This window comes from Pseudorasbora parva, chromosome 13 (assembly GCF_024679245.1).
Source record: "Pseudorasbora parva isolate DD20220531a chromosome 13, ASM2467924v1, whole genome shotgun sequence".
Classification (NCBI taxonomy): domain Eukaryota; kingdom Metazoa; phylum Chordata; class Actinopteri; order Cypriniformes; family Gobionidae; genus Pseudorasbora; species Pseudorasbora parva.
Window position 1 is genome coordinate 35,919,356 of NC_090184.1, and position 17,413 is coordinate 35,936,768.

At 38.3% G+C, this 17,413-nt stretch overlaps 1 protein-coding gene across 3 annotated transcripts; it reads left to right on the forward strand.

The window, feature by feature from the left end:
* The first annotated feature begins 292 nt into the window (after window positions 1–292).
* sin3b (SIN3 transcription regulator family member B) lies at window positions 293–16,544 on the forward strand. Of its 3 annotated transcripts, none has more exons than XM_067414165.1 (19): window positions 293–835; window positions 2,236–2,342; window positions 2,428–2,581; window positions 3,915–4,256; window positions 5,545–5,697; window positions 6,055–6,177; window positions 6,304–6,393; window positions 6,504–6,622; window positions 6,740–6,950; window positions 7,700–7,816; window positions 7,895–8,133; window positions 8,776–8,959; window positions 9,330–10,044; window positions 10,225–10,394; window positions 12,033–12,206; window positions 12,368–12,460; window positions 12,633–12,724; window positions 15,158–15,356; window positions 15,496–16,544. In XM_067414165.1, exons 1-19 carry the CDS (start codon window positions 725–727, stop codon window positions 15,727–15,729), a joined length of 3,627 nt encoding a protein of 1,208 aa, XP_067270266.1. In that variant the 5' UTR covers window positions 293–724; the 3' UTR covers window positions 15,730–16,544. The 3 variants fall into 3 exon arrangements, with proteins under 3 accessions (XP_067270266.1, XP_067270268.1, XP_067270267.1); XM_067414167.1 differs by having other exon boundaries at window positions 9,357–10,044; XM_067414166.1 differs by having other exon boundaries at window positions 294–835; window positions 9,351–10,044; window positions 15,496–16,540.
* The last annotated feature ends 869 nt before the right edge of the window (window positions 16,545–17,413 follow it).

The following is a 17,413-nucleotide window of genomic DNA, read 5'->3' on the forward strand; positions in this document are numbered from 1 at the left end:
CTACAATTATTAAGATAACTGTACAAAATGTATTCTTCATTCAAGAATATAATAATAACAAAGGTTTATTTTTTTACTGAAACAAAGGGAATACATTTTTTCCCATTTACAAAAGAAGTCTTATTTAAATAAATGAATTTAGTTGTATCAGTATTACTGATCAAAGCAATCAATAAACTCAAACAACTTTTTGCAACACTCGCCCGATGAACAAAAACGTGTGCAGAATCCCATTCATGCCTGCGGCCGCTGAGATTCTGACTGTACACTCCGCCCTCTTTCGGTTTGTGCGCATGCGCTTTTCAATTCTCCACAACTCCCTCCGTTTCCGGACGCTAGGATCGAGCGCACAGCTGCCGCCGAATTTAAAGAGACATACACAATTTGTTTAAATAATACGACCATTGGGGGAAAAATACATACATTGTTTGTCGTTCTCTTCGTGGATATCGATGGGGACTCGTTATTGTTTCTTCCGGTTGATGGTGTAGTTTTAGTAGGGATTGGGAGGTCTCAACACACTTGCGGGCTTGAGCTGGAAGTCTAATACTGGAGTAACTGGGTGGCCGTCCGTAAAGTAGACTGGACTTGTGGGGGGAAGAGAGCTGGGTGGCCCCCCGAAACGAACTGATTTTTGCACGCCAAGAACAACCTGCAAATACGGAGGGACGGTAACGTAAATCATCGTGGCTTCGGTGACTGTTGGTGGCGAAGGAAACGCACCATGGCGAAAATTCAGGCTCACGGCAGCACTGCGAAGCAAATCAACCAGATCCAAGACAAGGCCTATGTGGTTCAGAAGCAAGTCCAGCAGCAGCACTTTCAGAAACTAAAGGTAAAGAGCATTGCAGCAAGTGCATGTGTTTCCTTCTCTCTTACAACGCTTTGTGTATTAGGAAGTGCTGTGCTGTTCATATGCATATGGGGCATATCAAAGCATTCACACTGTGTGTGTGTGTGTCTGTGTGTGTAAATGGATTTGAAAATCGTACGCACTTATTTACACCATTCCAAGCTAGAAAAGTCGATTTATTGTCGCTTAACGCACCGATTCGTGGTCAAATCAATGCTAGTTTACCAGTCAAACAAGATGGAAGTGTATCTGCTGAATTAAAGTCTAATGTTTTCCATTTACGCGGTCGCTGCTCTTTGTTAGAACCAAAATCGGCAGATATTTATTGTTGGTCTGCCAAAAATCCACGTTACGTCTGGTTTGTTTAAGATTAAGCCGGTTTATTTAAATGTAACTGACGTAGATAAGGGAAAGAAAGGGGATTTTGCTCAGCTAACAGCTGCTTTTGTCATAAATGTGTCCATTTTCATTTTTAACCCAACCGTTGAAAGAAACCAAAAGTGTGTGTTAAGCATCGCTTAAGCGATTCTCTGTTAAAAAGCAGTTTGAATCGCGTTTTGTTTGTTTTTGTTGTTAAATCGTAGCGGGGTTGTTGTGTGTTGTGACTAGCACTAGTGCTAACGCAGCAAAGCTAAAGAGTCAGTGAGCCTTTATTTTCCTCACTGAATGTAAAAAAATAAATAACAAAATTACCAAGAGAATATACAAGCGGTTGTTTTTATCTTATACCGCTTATTCTTGTTTCACTTTTCAGCATCATCGTAGGTATAATAGGACATCTTTTATCTTGAAGGTTTATTTAGGCGTGCGGTTTTTTTTCTCATTGGGTTTTGTTCTTCTGAACAGAGAAAGGAAAAATCGAATTACTTGCGGTTTCAATGCGTGTAATGGTTTAAAAATGAAATACCTCCGTGCTTTTTTTGTTGTTTTGTTTGGTCGGGATTAAGACAGTACTTTTAATAGAATACGCTAATGCAAAGTCATTCAATGTAATGGGGCTCCACATTTACTGGGAATGGACTTGATGACCCACATCTGTCCTTTCACGAGCAACAAAAAAAGAAAAAACATACTAAAACTACCATAATACCACCATGCTATTTGTATATGTATGCATCTTGGGGAAAAAAGTTCTGTGGTAATATCAGTTAGTAATATCTGTTTTGTTCCAAAGTACTTCCATGAATATTATGGTGCTCCCATGTCTATATTATATCATAGTGTGTATGTATATAGTAAATGATGTAAATACATGTTATTACCTTCCTATACATTAACTGTACCATGGTACCACCACACAGCTTTTCGGTAAGCGTTCTGTCATTATGTACATGCTTATTGTGTTTAATATTGTTTGGTAATAAGGTTTATTCCTGTTGCAGGTGGAGGATGCCTTATCTTACTTGGACCAAGTTAAAATACGGTTTGGAAATGATCCGGGAATATACAATAAGTTTCTGGATATCATGAAAGAGTTTAAATCTCAAAGGTATGCAAGTGTCTGTGCACTTTAAATGTGCTCCAATGCACAAATAGTTAATTAATTATTTTATTTCTGATATATCCATCCACAGCATTGACACACCAGGCGTTATTAACAGAGTTTCTCAGCTCTTCCATGGACATCCTGACCTTGTCTTGGGGTTTAATGCCTTTTTACCTCCTGGGTATCGGATCGAAATTCCCAAGAATGGAATGGCATTTCTTCAGTCCCCGTTTCCTTCACAGGTAAAACTTGTGGTGCATCAGTTTACTACTTGCTTGCATTGGTGTCTGTGTTTTGTTCTTCATTTTCACTTCACCAATAGTGAAAGGTCATCTCTGAATTCACAACTTATTTTTACTTTCTGACTTTAGCAAGACATTTGAAAGAACCTATTTAGCACAGGTCTTTTTTTATCTACTGGCAATTGATTAGATTGTGAAAAGTAAGTGTTGCATACTAGAATGCAAGATTGCTAAAAACAATGCCTAAATAGCTTTTTGGCCTTTTCAAATTATAGCTCACATTGTCTTGCTGGCAGAAAAGAAAAGAAGAGGCGGAGCAAGTAATTACATTTTAATGAGTGATTGCTAAGACAAATATTTTTTATTTTATTAATGTGCACTGATGAATTGTGCACAAAAAGAGGTGGAATGTGTATTAAGTGTGTAAATAGGCTTGATATTGATTTCATGTTGACTTTGGCCCTGTCTCAAATGGGCCCCTCACTGGCTTCCTTCGAGTTCACACTTTGGTGACGTCATGCCACATAGACTGCCGGGGAGTAGTCCTCTGAATCAATCACATTAACTTTGTGTTTAAGAGTAAATGGACAGAACACTTCATGGTATTTTCCATAGCTTGCTTGCATGTAATTTTGATTGTTGAAGTCAACAGTTATAGTTGTAATTACATAATAATAATTCCTTCAATTTATGTAGCACTGTTATAATATTTCCACAGATTTTTAACATGATGAATTCAGTTTGCGGATGAATTGAGTTTGTATAAAAGAGTTTGATACGTTATCTCAAATGCGACAGACAGCTTATGTTTTTAAAAGAAATAAATACTTTTATGTAGCAAGGATGCATTAAGTTGATCAAAACGTGCATTAAAAACAGTTATGAGGTTACGAAAGATTTCTATTTGAAATGGATGTTGTTCTTTTGAACATTATATTCGTCAAAGGACCCTGAAAAAATGTATCACAGTTTACAGACAAATATTAAGCAGCACAACTGTTTTCAACATTAATAATTAAAAAAGTTTCTTAAGCATCAAATCCGAATAGAAGGATTTCTGAAGGATCATAAAAGACAGAAGATCTTTGTAATACTTTACAATATTACTGTATTTTTGATTAAATAAATGCATCCTTGGTCAGCATTAGAGACTTTAAAAAAAAAAAAACATAAAATAATCTTACCGACTCCGAACATGTGAATGGTACTTTACTTTTACACACAACTTTTATATTTTGTGTAAAAATGATGTAATGAACCTATGTGGGACGTTGTCTTTCTTGGTATATTAAGTTATGACTTTGGTTAAATGGTTCTTTCTCTTTTGCCCCAGGTCTCTCCAGGACCAGGAAGGAGCACGGGCAGCCCTGTGGTTAGTGCCTCTTCGTCAGCAGCATTGGCTGAGGCAGGGTCGGCTCAGAATGAAGCCGTGACCTCTCCTGAGAGCATCGCTTCGTCATCCGGGCCTCCTGAACAGTTAAGTAGGTTGTCACTTCCTTTGCCCAGCCGAGAGAGCCAATCACAGCCGGCCACCACGTCAGTGTCCCCTCCCACATCAGAGCCCAGTCCTGTGGAGTTTGACAGCGCCATTAGTTACGTGAATAAGATCAAAAACCGATTTTTGGACAACCCAGAAACCTACCGGTCCTTTCTGGAAATTCTACATACATACCAGGTGAGAGCAAACCACATTTTTGTTCTGTTATTTTCTAGGTTTGACTGTACTTGTAATATTTTGTATTACCAGACCAAGGGCCTCATTTATAACCTAGTGTTCACATAAAACAGCCCCTTGGAAGAAGCGCCACTTCCTATGCATAAGTAGTGATTTATAAAAACAAACTTGACAGGAAAATTTGCGCATCTATGCGCAAAATCTGACCCATGCGTACAAACTTTTTGGAGATGGAGCATTTTGGTGACACCGATAGAAAACTGAGGGACTGACAGCAGATGAAGGAAAACAATAGACTGGGTAAACCCAGCCTAATCTCCCGGCGATTTGATTTCGCCCTGCAATTCAGTCTGGAATCCTGTACATTTATTTCTACTGCTTCTGTTACACATTTGCGGGAACCAATCACAGACTGGCTTATCCACCTGGCACGCTATTGGCAGGCTTAACACGATGATGTAAAGAGAAGGCTGGATCGATGCCTGTTGATCACGCCTCTTTGGGTCTGATTGGTTGAAGTCATTTGAATTATGCCCGTTGATCACGCCTCTTGTGCAGCAGAAAATACATAGCAGACTCCCCAGACTAATGTTCAGTCTTAAATTGAGCTTGGTCTTGTGATAGCCAGACAAGGAAAACCACTTTAAATCCTCATAAATTCAGTGCATGTTCACAATAGCAGTTTAAATAAATAAAAGAAAGATTCCAACTGTTTTTTTTATTTCTTTCTCATTAATAGACTTAAGCACTTAATTACATGAAATCATTATCCAGAAGTTACAACATTTTTTATTTTATTTCTAATACTATTTGTAGTGGATGCAATGCTTTTGAACACTTTTCCTGTGGCATGCTGTGTTTTAATCAGGCCTATCCGTTTCCATTAAAAGTATAAAGCAATTAAAAATACTATTTGGCCAGTGGATAAGATTGAGAAAAACTTACTAAAATGTATTTTATATTATTTTAATTTATTTATCAAAAAAAAAAGGCAAGGATAGGCAACGTAATTATTTTTTTTAATGTAATGTGAAGGCACATCTGTACCTCATGTCTTCCTAATGTCTTGTACTGTTAAACAAGGTACTGGGTGGGGATCCGCGTACACTCAATCTTTCGCTGACTGTTTTATAAAGGGAATTTTGCCCTGTGCGTGTGCTGCCTTGAGGCTGAGACTAGGCTACCACCTACTAGTACTAAAGGAAATGGGCTCTTGGACTGTTTTCTTAGCCATCCCATAAACTTATCGATGTTGATTGATTTTTGGGCATCCTGTGTCCATCTGCAGAAGGAGCAGCTGGAGGTGAAGGAGAGCAGAGGCCGTAGCACTGGAGGAATGACAGAAGATGAGGTTTTCTCCAAAGTGGCGAGCCTTTTCAAAGGTCAAGAGGATCTACTTGCGGAGTTTGGCCAGTTTTTGCCTGATGCAAAGAGATCTCTGGTTAGAAAATTACCTTTGTATACTTCTTACATTTGTCTTTTGTCTTGCATTTGTATCGATTGCAACAAAATTATTTTATCTTAAACGCTTTCAATTGTGTACACCACCATTAAAAAGTTTGGGGTCAGGAAGACTTTTAATGGGGAGGAGGAAATACAGAAAGAAAATACTTTTATTGTATTAAATTGTTCAAAAGTTGATAGTAAGTACATTTTATAATGTTACAGATGATTTATATTTCTAATAGTTTTCCACATTGATGATAAGACATAAGAGGCTTCAAAACCTTTTAAAAAGGCTTTTAAAAACCTACCGACCCAAACATGATTTTTATATGGACTACATCTCTGTTTCCAGTTCACTGGAGGTTCTTTGCCTGGCAAAGACCATTTGAAGAAAGCAGAGGAAGAGGAAATGAATAAACAAAGCAAGAAGAGACCTAGACCCATGCTGTTGCCACACATGACCCCGCTTCTGAAGGTCAGAGTTCACTCGTGCCAATGCAAGGAGCCTGTATACCTCTGTATCTGAAAGGCTTGTGAAATGTAACTATCTCCCAATATATGTGGGTTACTTGTGCTTAAACCAACCTTTTTATCCATTTAGAAAAAAATGAAGTATTCCTGTTCCAAGGACCCGTCTTTTGCTGCTGTAGGAAAACATGGAGTCCTGCGAGAATTCACATTTTTTGACAAGGTGCGTTGCGTTTCATAGACCCAGTTTTAAGTGGTTGTAAGTCAGCCGTTGCCTTAGGATTTGTTGCATAGTCTGAACCATTGAACAATTTCATTTATGTGCATTTTTAGGTTCGTCGTCTGCTCAAGAGTCAGGAGGTGTATGAGAATTTCTTACGCTGCATAGCCCTGTTCAATCAGGAAGTAGTTTCAGGGGCCGAACTCCTGCAGCTTGTGACTCCATTCTTGGGGTAAGGCAGATTTAAAAGAGGGCATGTTTATTTAATCCTATTTGTGTTCATATGGTGCATCTTGCAGCTCTTATATGACATTCATGAGTCATATACCACTGGTGTCTCATTCTGTAGGAAGTTTCCAGAACTGTACACTCAGTTTAAGTCATTTTTGGGTGATAAAGAGCTGTCTCATGCCATCTCTGGCCTCTCCGATCGCTACATGGAGGGTGGTGGCAGAGAAGTGGATTACGCCTCCTGTAAACGCCTGGGTTCCAGTTACAGAGCCCTGCCAAAGACTTACCAGCAGCCCAAGTGCAGTGGCCGAACTGCTATATGCAAAGAGGTACTGCACTTTCACTGGATATTGATAAAATTATGCCATACAAGCAATGTAATATTTGTATTATAATTATTAGTGGCAACAATATAAAATATTGTTACATTATATTGTTTATATGCATGTGTACATTTGTAATCACTTTTATATTGTTAAAAATGTAGTAATTATTAGGGGTGTAGTCATGTCACAATTTGATACAAATCACAATACTGAACTCACAATACAATACTATCAAGGATATTTTTAATCCAAAATAAAGAAAAGGGGTTTTTTATATAAGAGAAATGTAAATCTGCCGTGACAAAGTCGCTATCCACGCACCCGTCAGTTGTTTCGAGGAGAGAACAACCCGTCAGTTGTTTTTTGCGTCAATGATGACACAAATCCTAGGTTTGTCCTGATCCACAGATATTGGTACAAATCTGCAGAAATCCAAATCTCCATGAATCATTTGAAAAATGGGGTGTTTCAGCCCCCACACTGCACTTTCAGTTTAATTTGAATGGAAGCACTTATCTCAAATAGCTCTTTTTTCCAGGGTGCCTGGAGAACCCGGAGGTGTTGTCGCTGAACGCTTGTTTGTAAACAATCATTTTATCTGAAGATAATAAGCTAGATATTCATGACAAATCTGAAGTGGCTGGTGTACCAGAAGAGTAATTAGATACTGCTGCATCTATGAAGGCTTCAGTCATGGGGTCAGAGAAACCTGATGGTAGTCCAAGCAGTTCAAGATCATTGTTTTGTTTTAGGTGCTGAATGATACCTGGGTCTCATTCCCTTCTTGGTCTGAAGACTCCACTTTTGTGAGCTCCAAGAAAACACCATATGAAGAGCAACTTCATCGGTGTGAGGATGAGAGATTTGAGGTAAGTTTATTTGGGTTTAGGTTTCAACTGAAAATCAGTTGAGATGGATAGTGACTTTTATTTTTTGTATTTGTTTAGCTGGATGTTGTGCTTGAGACTAATTTGGCAACGATAAGAGTTTTGGAAAGTGTGCAGAAGAAGCTGTCACGCCTTTCGCCGGAGGATCAAGAGCGCTTCAGATTGGATGACTGCCTAGGTGGAACTTCTGAGGTCATACAGCGGCGTGCAGTCTATCGTATATATGGCGACAAGGCTCCAGAGATTATAGAGGGGTTGAAGAGGAGTCCAGCCACTGCAGTTCCGGTTGTGCTTAAAAGGTAAACAAATCTTTTTCATTTTCTCTTTCCTTTTTAATTCTCTCTCTCTTCTTGTTCCCCCTGCATCTCACTTACACAGCCTCCTGGGGTGTTAAAGGGTGTTCACCCAAAAATGTCAAACCCATAAGACTTTCGTTCAGTTTCAGAACACAAACAATTATATTTTTAATGAAATCTGAGCGATTTCTGTACCTCCATTAAAAAGTCTATTCACCCACAAAATTATATTATTAAAACATTATAAAATGATTACAAAAGAAATCTATATGAATTGAGTTTAATGTTTGCTTGGTTGACCCACGAGAAACAGAGGAACATAAATCTCTCAGATTTCATTAAAAATATAATTGCGTAGCAAAGATGAAAAACCTTTGGAACGACATAAGGGTGAGGAATTGCTTACACAATTCATTTTTGGGTGAACTAACCCTTTCCTATCAATCAATGCACCTCTACAGGTTAATTTGACAGCTAAATTAAGGGGATGGATCAACAAAAATGAAAACCATAGATGACAATTGTAATTTTAGGTGCATTTTAGGTTTACAATTTTTGCAGTCGTTTATAGTTCTAGACTAATTCCTTAGTCTAGCAGGGGAAAAGAGCATTTTGATGAAAAGATTGCTGATTTTCTTGCTGTAGATTGAAAGCTAAAGAAGAGGAGTGGAGGGAGGCCCAGCAGGGTTTCAACAAAATCTGGAGAGAGCAATACGAGAAGGCGTATCTGAAATCACTGGACCACCAGGGTGTCAACTTCAAACAGAACGACATGAAGGCCCTCCGATCCAAAAGTCTTCTCAATGAAATCGAGAGCATCTATGATGAGGTATGTTTAATGGCTCTTCTTTTTCTGAAGGCATAACAGCTCATTCTCAAGCTTTTCCCGTAACTATAATCTGTCTTTGAAAGAAATCATTTTGAGTCAGGTACACTACATTGTTTTTACTGTAGTAGTGGTAATTTATGTCTTTAACTTTATAGAGGATAAAGTCAAAATGTGAGTCAATAAAGAACTAAAGTTGTGGGGTGACTATCGTATTCAGTGATGTTTTGAAAGTGACATTTGATTTGAAAGTCAAAAGCATAAATTCTTGTTCCCCCCTGCATCTAACAAACACCTTAAAGGCTTAGTTCACCTAAAAATTAAAATGGTTTCCAATTACTCACCCTCATGTGATTCTAAACCCTGTTACTAGACCTTTTTTCCCCTTCCAAAGCGGCAGGAGCAGAGCACAGAAGAGGGCGGCGTGGGCCAGCAAGGTCGTGACGGCTCGGGCACAGGTTTGACCAGCGAACCCCACATGATCTTCACTTATGAAGACAAACAGATCCTGGAGGATGCTGCCTCCCTCATAATCTACCATGTCAAGCGGCAGCCCACCATCCACAAGGATGACAAGGACCACATCAAGCGCATCATTCAGCACTTCGTCCCTGACCTCTTTTTTGCCCGCCGCGGAGAGCTTAGTGAGACAGAGGAGTTTACGGACGAGGAGGCAGAGGGTGAGGACGGCACCGCTGCAGGAGGTGGAGTCTCAACGTCAGGTGGCCAACAACAGTTGAACGGCGATTCCAGACGAAGGCGATGCACTTCCCCTCAGAGCATGGACACCTCTACGCCCTCCCACAGCATGAATCCAGAAGGGGAGGCAGTGGATCTGCGAGACCCAGAAGCTGAGCACCAGAAGGAGCTGGATGGAGTCTACAACCTGTTCTTCGTCAATAATAACTGGTACTTCTTCCTGAGGCTGCACCAGACTCTTTGCTCGCGGCTGCTGAAAGTTTACAGGCAAGCAGAGAGACAGTTACTGGAACACAGGGCGGAGCAGAATCGGGAACGACTGCTCATGGGAGAGGGGCGCAGGGAAAAGGCAAATGACCTGGCAATGGAGTTGCGTCTAAAACAGCCAAGTGAGTAGATTTCCTTAATGATGCACGTTTACACTTCCACCTACAACAGCCTAGCATTGATTGTGTCAGCAAGTTTTGCATGGGAAGTAACCCTCACATTCGCTTTGAGACTGTTAAAAGTCCAGTTTTAGAAGCAAATTCGCATCCTTGCACAGTTTTTACAAATAATGTCTGTTTTAGGTGAGGTGGAGTTAGAGGAATATTACCCAGCATTCTTAGACATGGTACGCAGTCTACTGGATGGAAACTTGGAGTCCACGCAGTATGAGGACACCCTGAGAGAGATGTTCACCATTTACGCTTACATCGGCTTCACCATTGACAAGCTCATTCAGAACATTGTGAGACAGGTGAGTCAGAGAGTTGGATTGCACAAAGCTAAGTTTTTTGGGGGTAGGGTGCAGCTATCGATTCTTTTTGTACTCGATTAATCTAGCACTTGATCGATTAATCGGATAATAATTACTTTTTCTTTATTAAAGAGCAATACTAAATGTATAAGACAAATATAGACAGGTATCTTAAAATTAACATCTAATTTTTTATTTTTAGAACAGTTACGTTTTATTGATGAAATTGCATACATTAATAACTGTGAAACTAAACAATTTTAATGCATACAATTGCCATATTATATAAAAATCTATTTCAAGTTACTTAAAAAAGGTAAACATAGTTCAATCTAAAACTAAACCTACAACCAATAATCTAAAAAAATAGTAATGTAAATAGCAATATTGCCAAATTATTGTATTTATTTTGTTCAACTTAACTTTCATGTTTCAGCTTCAGCTCAGGCATGACATAAGCCTTTACTGTCTTCTGAAGGCTTTGTGACTTTTGAAAGAAGCAAAAACTATAGGAAAGAAAGGTAACTTGAAATAAGAACAAGAGTAGAGATGGGAGGATCAGTCTAACGTCACCGAATCCGCTGTTAAAAACGAACCATCCACCCGCATCTGATCGTCACAAATTCAAATCCTTAGTGTTAAATGCAATGTTATCGTCACATATTAGCTACACTGATGTAGGGTGCTTTAAAAAAAACAAAAAAAACTTATTTGGCAGATTTTAATTTATTAACCTAAACCAGGGTCGACATACTATACGCTGGAACATGAGCAAAAGCGAGAGAGGCCATATTCTGCACATTTGTGTTTCCCTCCCTTGAAGATCAATTATAACATTACTTAAGGTTTCTTGCACCAAAGTAAATTTCACTTGTAATTTACAACTCTTATCCATATGGCTGGTTTTACTTTTTCTAAATGACCATGGTTATTCACCCATCTTAACTGAATAGTTGCTTAATACTGAATATGCAGTCTTATGTAAATATGAGAGGGCACTTTTTATTTCTCCGCCCTGCATTTTCCAGTCTGATATCTGGATTAAAATGTTTTTACAGTCTATGATTTAAACACAAATCTTTTTATAAGTTCATATTAAGTACATAAAAGAGGGTAATACTTTGTTACAATATTTCATTTGTTAACATTAGTTAACATGCACTAATAATGAACAATACCTTTACAGCATTTATCAATCTTCATGATAATCTCAACATTTACTAATTTATTTGTGTTGTTAAACATTAGGTAATGCATTGTGAACTAACACAAATATTTGTATTAACTAAGAATAACAAAGGTTAATAAATACTGAAATGTATCGCTCTTTGTTAGTTAATACATTAATTGATGTTAACAAATGAGACCATATTGTGAAGTGTTACCAGAAAGAGTAATACACAGATTGTTAGCTGAAAGCATGATCAAATTAAGAAATGTGTCATAAATGAATATGCATGGGATGAACAGTTTTGCATATTGTCAGTTTGGAGTGCAGATTTTCTTTTTTTGTGGGTGGTCATATCGGTGATTTTTTTTTTGTTTTATTTCAGTGAATCTTTCAGGCCTGTTATAGCATCATAAGTCTGACCGTCTGAGTCTCTGTACAAATAAATCAAAGAGCTTTCTGATTGGCAGCTTCAACACCTGGTCAGTGATGAGGTGTGTCTGCAAGTCACTGAACTGTACCTGTCTGAGAGGAAGAGGGGGGCCGCCGGTGGTAATCTCTCGTCCCAGTGTGTCCGTGCCGCTTGGGAGGCCAGTTACCAATGGAAGGCAGAGAGAGTCATGGCTGAAGAGAACTGCTTCAAGGTGCTTGACCTAATGCTGCCTATATATGACCAAAATGTACATCTAAAAAGCCTAATTTGTAATGTAGTACTTACCACCTCAGTTGCATTTATCTTATGAATTGTCATGCATATTTTGTAGTTGCTTTTATTTTGTAATTTCTTGGCTCTTTCTCTTGTTAGGTCATGTTCATTCAAAACAAAGGTCAGGTAACTTTAACAATTGAGCTGCTGGACACGGAGGAGGCCCAGGGCGATGACCCGCTGGATGTTCAGGTACGTCCTTGCAAAGTTCTATTATTTGTACAACTGAAAATACATTGTGGTTGTTATTTCCTATACATTTTTAAAGAATATAATGTAAAAGGGTAATTGTTTTGGTGAGGCAGCAATGTACTCTTGTTTTCTAGTGCATTAATTTTTGCCATCTTTTATGGTGTTGTTTCAGAGCCTGTCTAATTACATGGAGCAGTACATAGGGACTGAGTCGGTGTGCTCTCAGGCAGAAGGCTACTATTTCAAGCCTGTGTTTCTACCCAGGTAAGAAAAACATTTATGCACATTTAATCTGTTCTGTTTATGCCTATTCTTTCCCTTTTGTATCCAGATGGTTAGTCAATTTCTTATTTTAAAGGTGGGCCACATCATGGTGTAGACAAGCCCAATAGTATTTGCTTTCTCTCATAAATTCCGTCATATTATCATTAACGTTAACACATGCAATTACATTTTTTTTTTTTTTTTAGATTAACACAATTAACGCAGCATCCTTTGGCTCCACTACAGTATATGATCATGCTAACATTCATTCAAGTGATATTAAACTATTCTAACAAGATAAGATGCAAAAAAAGAACTTGTCTGTACTGGTGTGCTGTCCGTGAAGCTGCTCTCTGTGAATAAACGGCCAAAACGAGCGCAGCAAATGCTGCTTTAGACAGCATGGCAAAGCCACATTGAGTTCTCTTTTGTGCTTGAACGTACTTAAACACAAAATTATGCCAAAATTCCCATTTCCTCAAGCACCGTTTTAAATCATTTAAAAAGTGTTAAATGAACACAGAGTTAAAAAGAGTAAAATACGATGCGTGTCAGATCCGGGTCATGTGCTTCAGATCTTAAAGTGACAGCACCCTAATAATCCTGTTGCTGTGATGTCAGTCATTAATGTTAATCAAAGAACAAAAGACAGAGAAAATCACTCACTGCTCTTGACTGAATAACATTTTTAACTTGAATAATGATTTATCTATCTTTCATTTCTAATTTATGCAGTGAAGACTGTCAAGTGTTTAGCTGCTTTTCCACTGTTGGGCCATTATTCTCTTTGCTTAACCGTTCCGTGTCGATCCGGTCCAGCCGGTCCGGATATGGTTTAATTTTCCACTGTGAGACTGTTAGCGACCGCTCTTTGGAATGTAATACAAATGCTGTCATTGCCGGTTTACTGATGATATGAGATGTAAATAGCAACAATATAAAATTAATTACTAAATTAACTGTATCAACTAAATTACTGATCTGCCCACATTGTCGCTATATGATGAATTTTAATGACCTGATAACATTCCCAAATTTTGTTCCAATATTTTCCTTTTTAACACTGAAGCTGTTTTGAAACAGTCGTCATTGTAAAAGCGCTGTATAAATAAAGGTGACTTGACGATGATCAGATATTTTGTTAGTTGGATGCTTTTATTAATAATTTGTGTTTGCGTCACACAAATACAGCAACGTGTTTGTCTTTGTGCTTGGCCTGCTACTGAGAAACTGGTAGCTAGTCAAGTGACCAGTCCTAAATGGCGACGTCACTAGTATTCCACGAGCAAAATTCCGTTCTGAGAATGGTTTGTAATCGTGCCATAACTGGAGAGAAAAATCCATGTACAAGAGACTTCAGTATCAGTGATGCTGGCCTTCATTTATAGTGCTTAGTAAAAAGATGCCATTGAAGGCACAATGTCATTTTGACCACTAGAGGTCGGCAAAGGTTGTTTAAAGGTAAACAAAGGTTTAGATGCATTAAGTATTAATGTATTAAATATTTATTGATGTTAGAGTCTGACTGATTTATCGGTCTGCCGATATTAGCCTGTCACAGATATATCGTCATCGTCATATATGACGCCGATATGCCACCGGTATGAACGCACGCTGTGAGACTCATAAACAAAATTCTTGTTGAGTATCATTGTAAACATAGTCAGTTATGTCTTAAGTGAACATAAACATGAACTCTACATTTAAACCTACACAAAAAACTTTATGGTTATTCTGTTGCATTTATGTACAATGTATTATATACAGTACCAGTTAAAAGTTTGACACACCAGTGGAAAAGTGTCAAATTTTGACTGGTACTATGCACAAAAAGAATATCGGACAATATATCAATATCAGACCTTTTTCTACTCACTAAACACGGTATTGGCCACCAAAAAACCCATATCGGCCTGGCTCTAGTTACTGTAGTATGAAGCAGGGTGGGGCTGAAAGCTGTTGGATTGATTGCTAATGAGAGAGAAGCGCGACACGGCTTGAGAACAGTGGAAATTTAATTATGCCTCAGATGAAGGCTTCCGCTTGTTCTGGTCAAACGTATGTGGGGTAACGTGGCACTGTTCATATGTTTCATATTCAAGTATCATATGTACTTTTAAGCGTGTTGAAAGTTACTTTATAAGTAACTCGTTATAAGTAAGCTTAACTTCAGATTGCTAGATCGAAATTAGGCATGGTAAAACATGGTATTCGCAGTAAATCAAGAAAACAATAATACTGTGTTGAGCTATGATTCGTTTTCTGTCAATAAATGTATCCAAACAGTTGCTTGCCTGTCTAATAAAACATGGGGTTTCTGGTGTTTTCACTTGGCTATGATGACATTGGTAGGCGACACAGACGTGTCAGGTGACACAGCCAGGTGAAAGTAGATTGACGTTTGTTCTGCACCTCCGTGTCGCTCACCTTTAGGAATCTGAGGCATTTCCGTGGCTGGCAGCTCAAGCAGGTGGAAGCCATGCGCTGCCGGAGAGAGTGGCATCGGAAGATGGGTGTGGAGACAGCCGGGAACCTGGACTGTCGTTTCAAACTCAACACGCATAAGATGGTGTTTGTGATGAACTCCGAAGACTACATGTACCGCAGAGGAGCCCTGGTTAAGGCTCGGAGAGTATGTAGATAAAACAAAATACAAAAACAAATTTCTGTAGTCAATATACAATTTGAATTCTTGTATTTCAACTGTTACTGATGTAACTTTTCAACCATAGTGTATTTATAAAATATTTTTGTCCCCTCTATCCCGCCAGTCCCAGCACAGAGTAGCACGGTCCCAACACGAGCGCTTTGATCAGTGGCACCAGGGCTGGTTAAGCGAGCATGTGTCCCCCGCCGCCGAGCGCAGTGTGAAGGACTGGCTCATGGGAGAAGAAGATGAGGACATGATCCCTTGCAAGACCACCTGTGTGTCCATGCAGGTCAAAGGCTTACATGTCAACAGGTACCAGGTGCACTACAACAGCAAGGCCCCCGCCTCACCGTGACAACCTCAAGCCTTGGGATGGATTTTTGTGATCTTTTTCTCTTCGTCTCTTTTTCGCTCACTCATTCTCACGGCCGAGATTAAACGCGCTCGGCCGAAACGCGTCGAACAGACAGGAGTGGTTTAAGGAGGCCAAAGGATGGAATGCCTCATTGAAAAGCATCACATCTCAACAATAGTCCATCATGATCAATGCCGTTACCAGACGTTTCAGAAATGTGAATGTCAAAAACTTTTTTTTAAGAAAGTCCATTGTAGTTTTTAGCTCCTAAACAGAGTTTTGTTTTGTTTATACTGAAGTATTGAGAGACTAGGTTTAAAGTATGTCTACAACATCTGTATGTCTTTTTGTACAGTACAGTCGACTCAAGAGTCCGAGCAATTGCATATATACAGCAGAAAATTATTCTGTGTGCATTTTCTTGGCTATGAATGATGACTTGGAAGAATTATGTTTCTCTGGCGCACACTGGCATCTTATCCGTAACGTCTTCGTTTTAGTTCTCTGTTTTGTGTTCTTTGTTATCATCGTCTCTTATAACTGAACAGAGGATTGCCAGTGTCGCCCGTCAATCGCTGCTCATGATTTATAGTCGATTTTGTTAAACATCCAGATCATGTATCATATCGATCTCGCCAAATCCTTGCTTTTGTTTGGTGTAATTTTTACATATTAAAACAGAAAAATGACAAAATATCAGTGTTTTGAGAAAAAAAAAAGAATGTATAACATTTATCCTGTATCAGTTATCACGAAATAAACAACCTAGTTGTGCAGTTCTTAAAGAACGGGTTATGATTCTTGCTGAATTCTCACCTTTGCATCAGTAAACTGTACATTTGGTATAGAATGCCACAATTTTTTATTTTTTTTTAACTTTTTAATATCTATAGATGCTCTAGTGGGAAAACCAGCTTTTTATGTACATATAAGTTATGTTTTAATATCAACAAAGAAAGTTGAACAAAGTGTCTGGGTCATACTTAACCTCATTGTGACATTTTCCTGACATTTAAGCACCCTTTTTTTTTTTTTTTACCTCTTTCATAATTTTTTACCCTACCTTACGGTGTTGTTATACAAGTAAATACTGAATAATATTAATTAACAACATGTACTTACTCTTTAATTAGGGTTTAGTTGCTTGTAATTATGAATCATTTACTGTGATTACTATAGTAAGACAGTGTACCATAGTGTTACCATCATTTTAATATGTATGTGGTGAAAACAATTTAGATCATTTAAAAATAAAATAAAAATAATATAAATGAAATTTGATACAACAAATACTTGCAAGATGCATACATTTAATGATTAGAATGATATATATATATATTTATATATATATATAATTTCCGGTTGAGGGCTTGAGAAATTCGAAATTACCAAGACAGCTTTCATTTAGTTCTTAATCAAATTCAGAACCCTTTCACTCTCTAAGAGTTTATTCTCTCTTTTTTTCTTCCTCTTTTTCTGTCTTTTTTTGATAATGAATTTCAGGAAAGTTAGTTACTTGGCCTCGAAGGACCAAATGGGTGCTTCCTCTTTCAGAGCTTATAAATAAACCCAGCGATGAACTCTGTATGTACTTAGAGGATGTCTCTTTGTTAGTTACAAGTGAGTTTGCCATGACATGACTTGCTCCATAGCAATCATTTCTGTTTGAGAAAATACTTTTCTA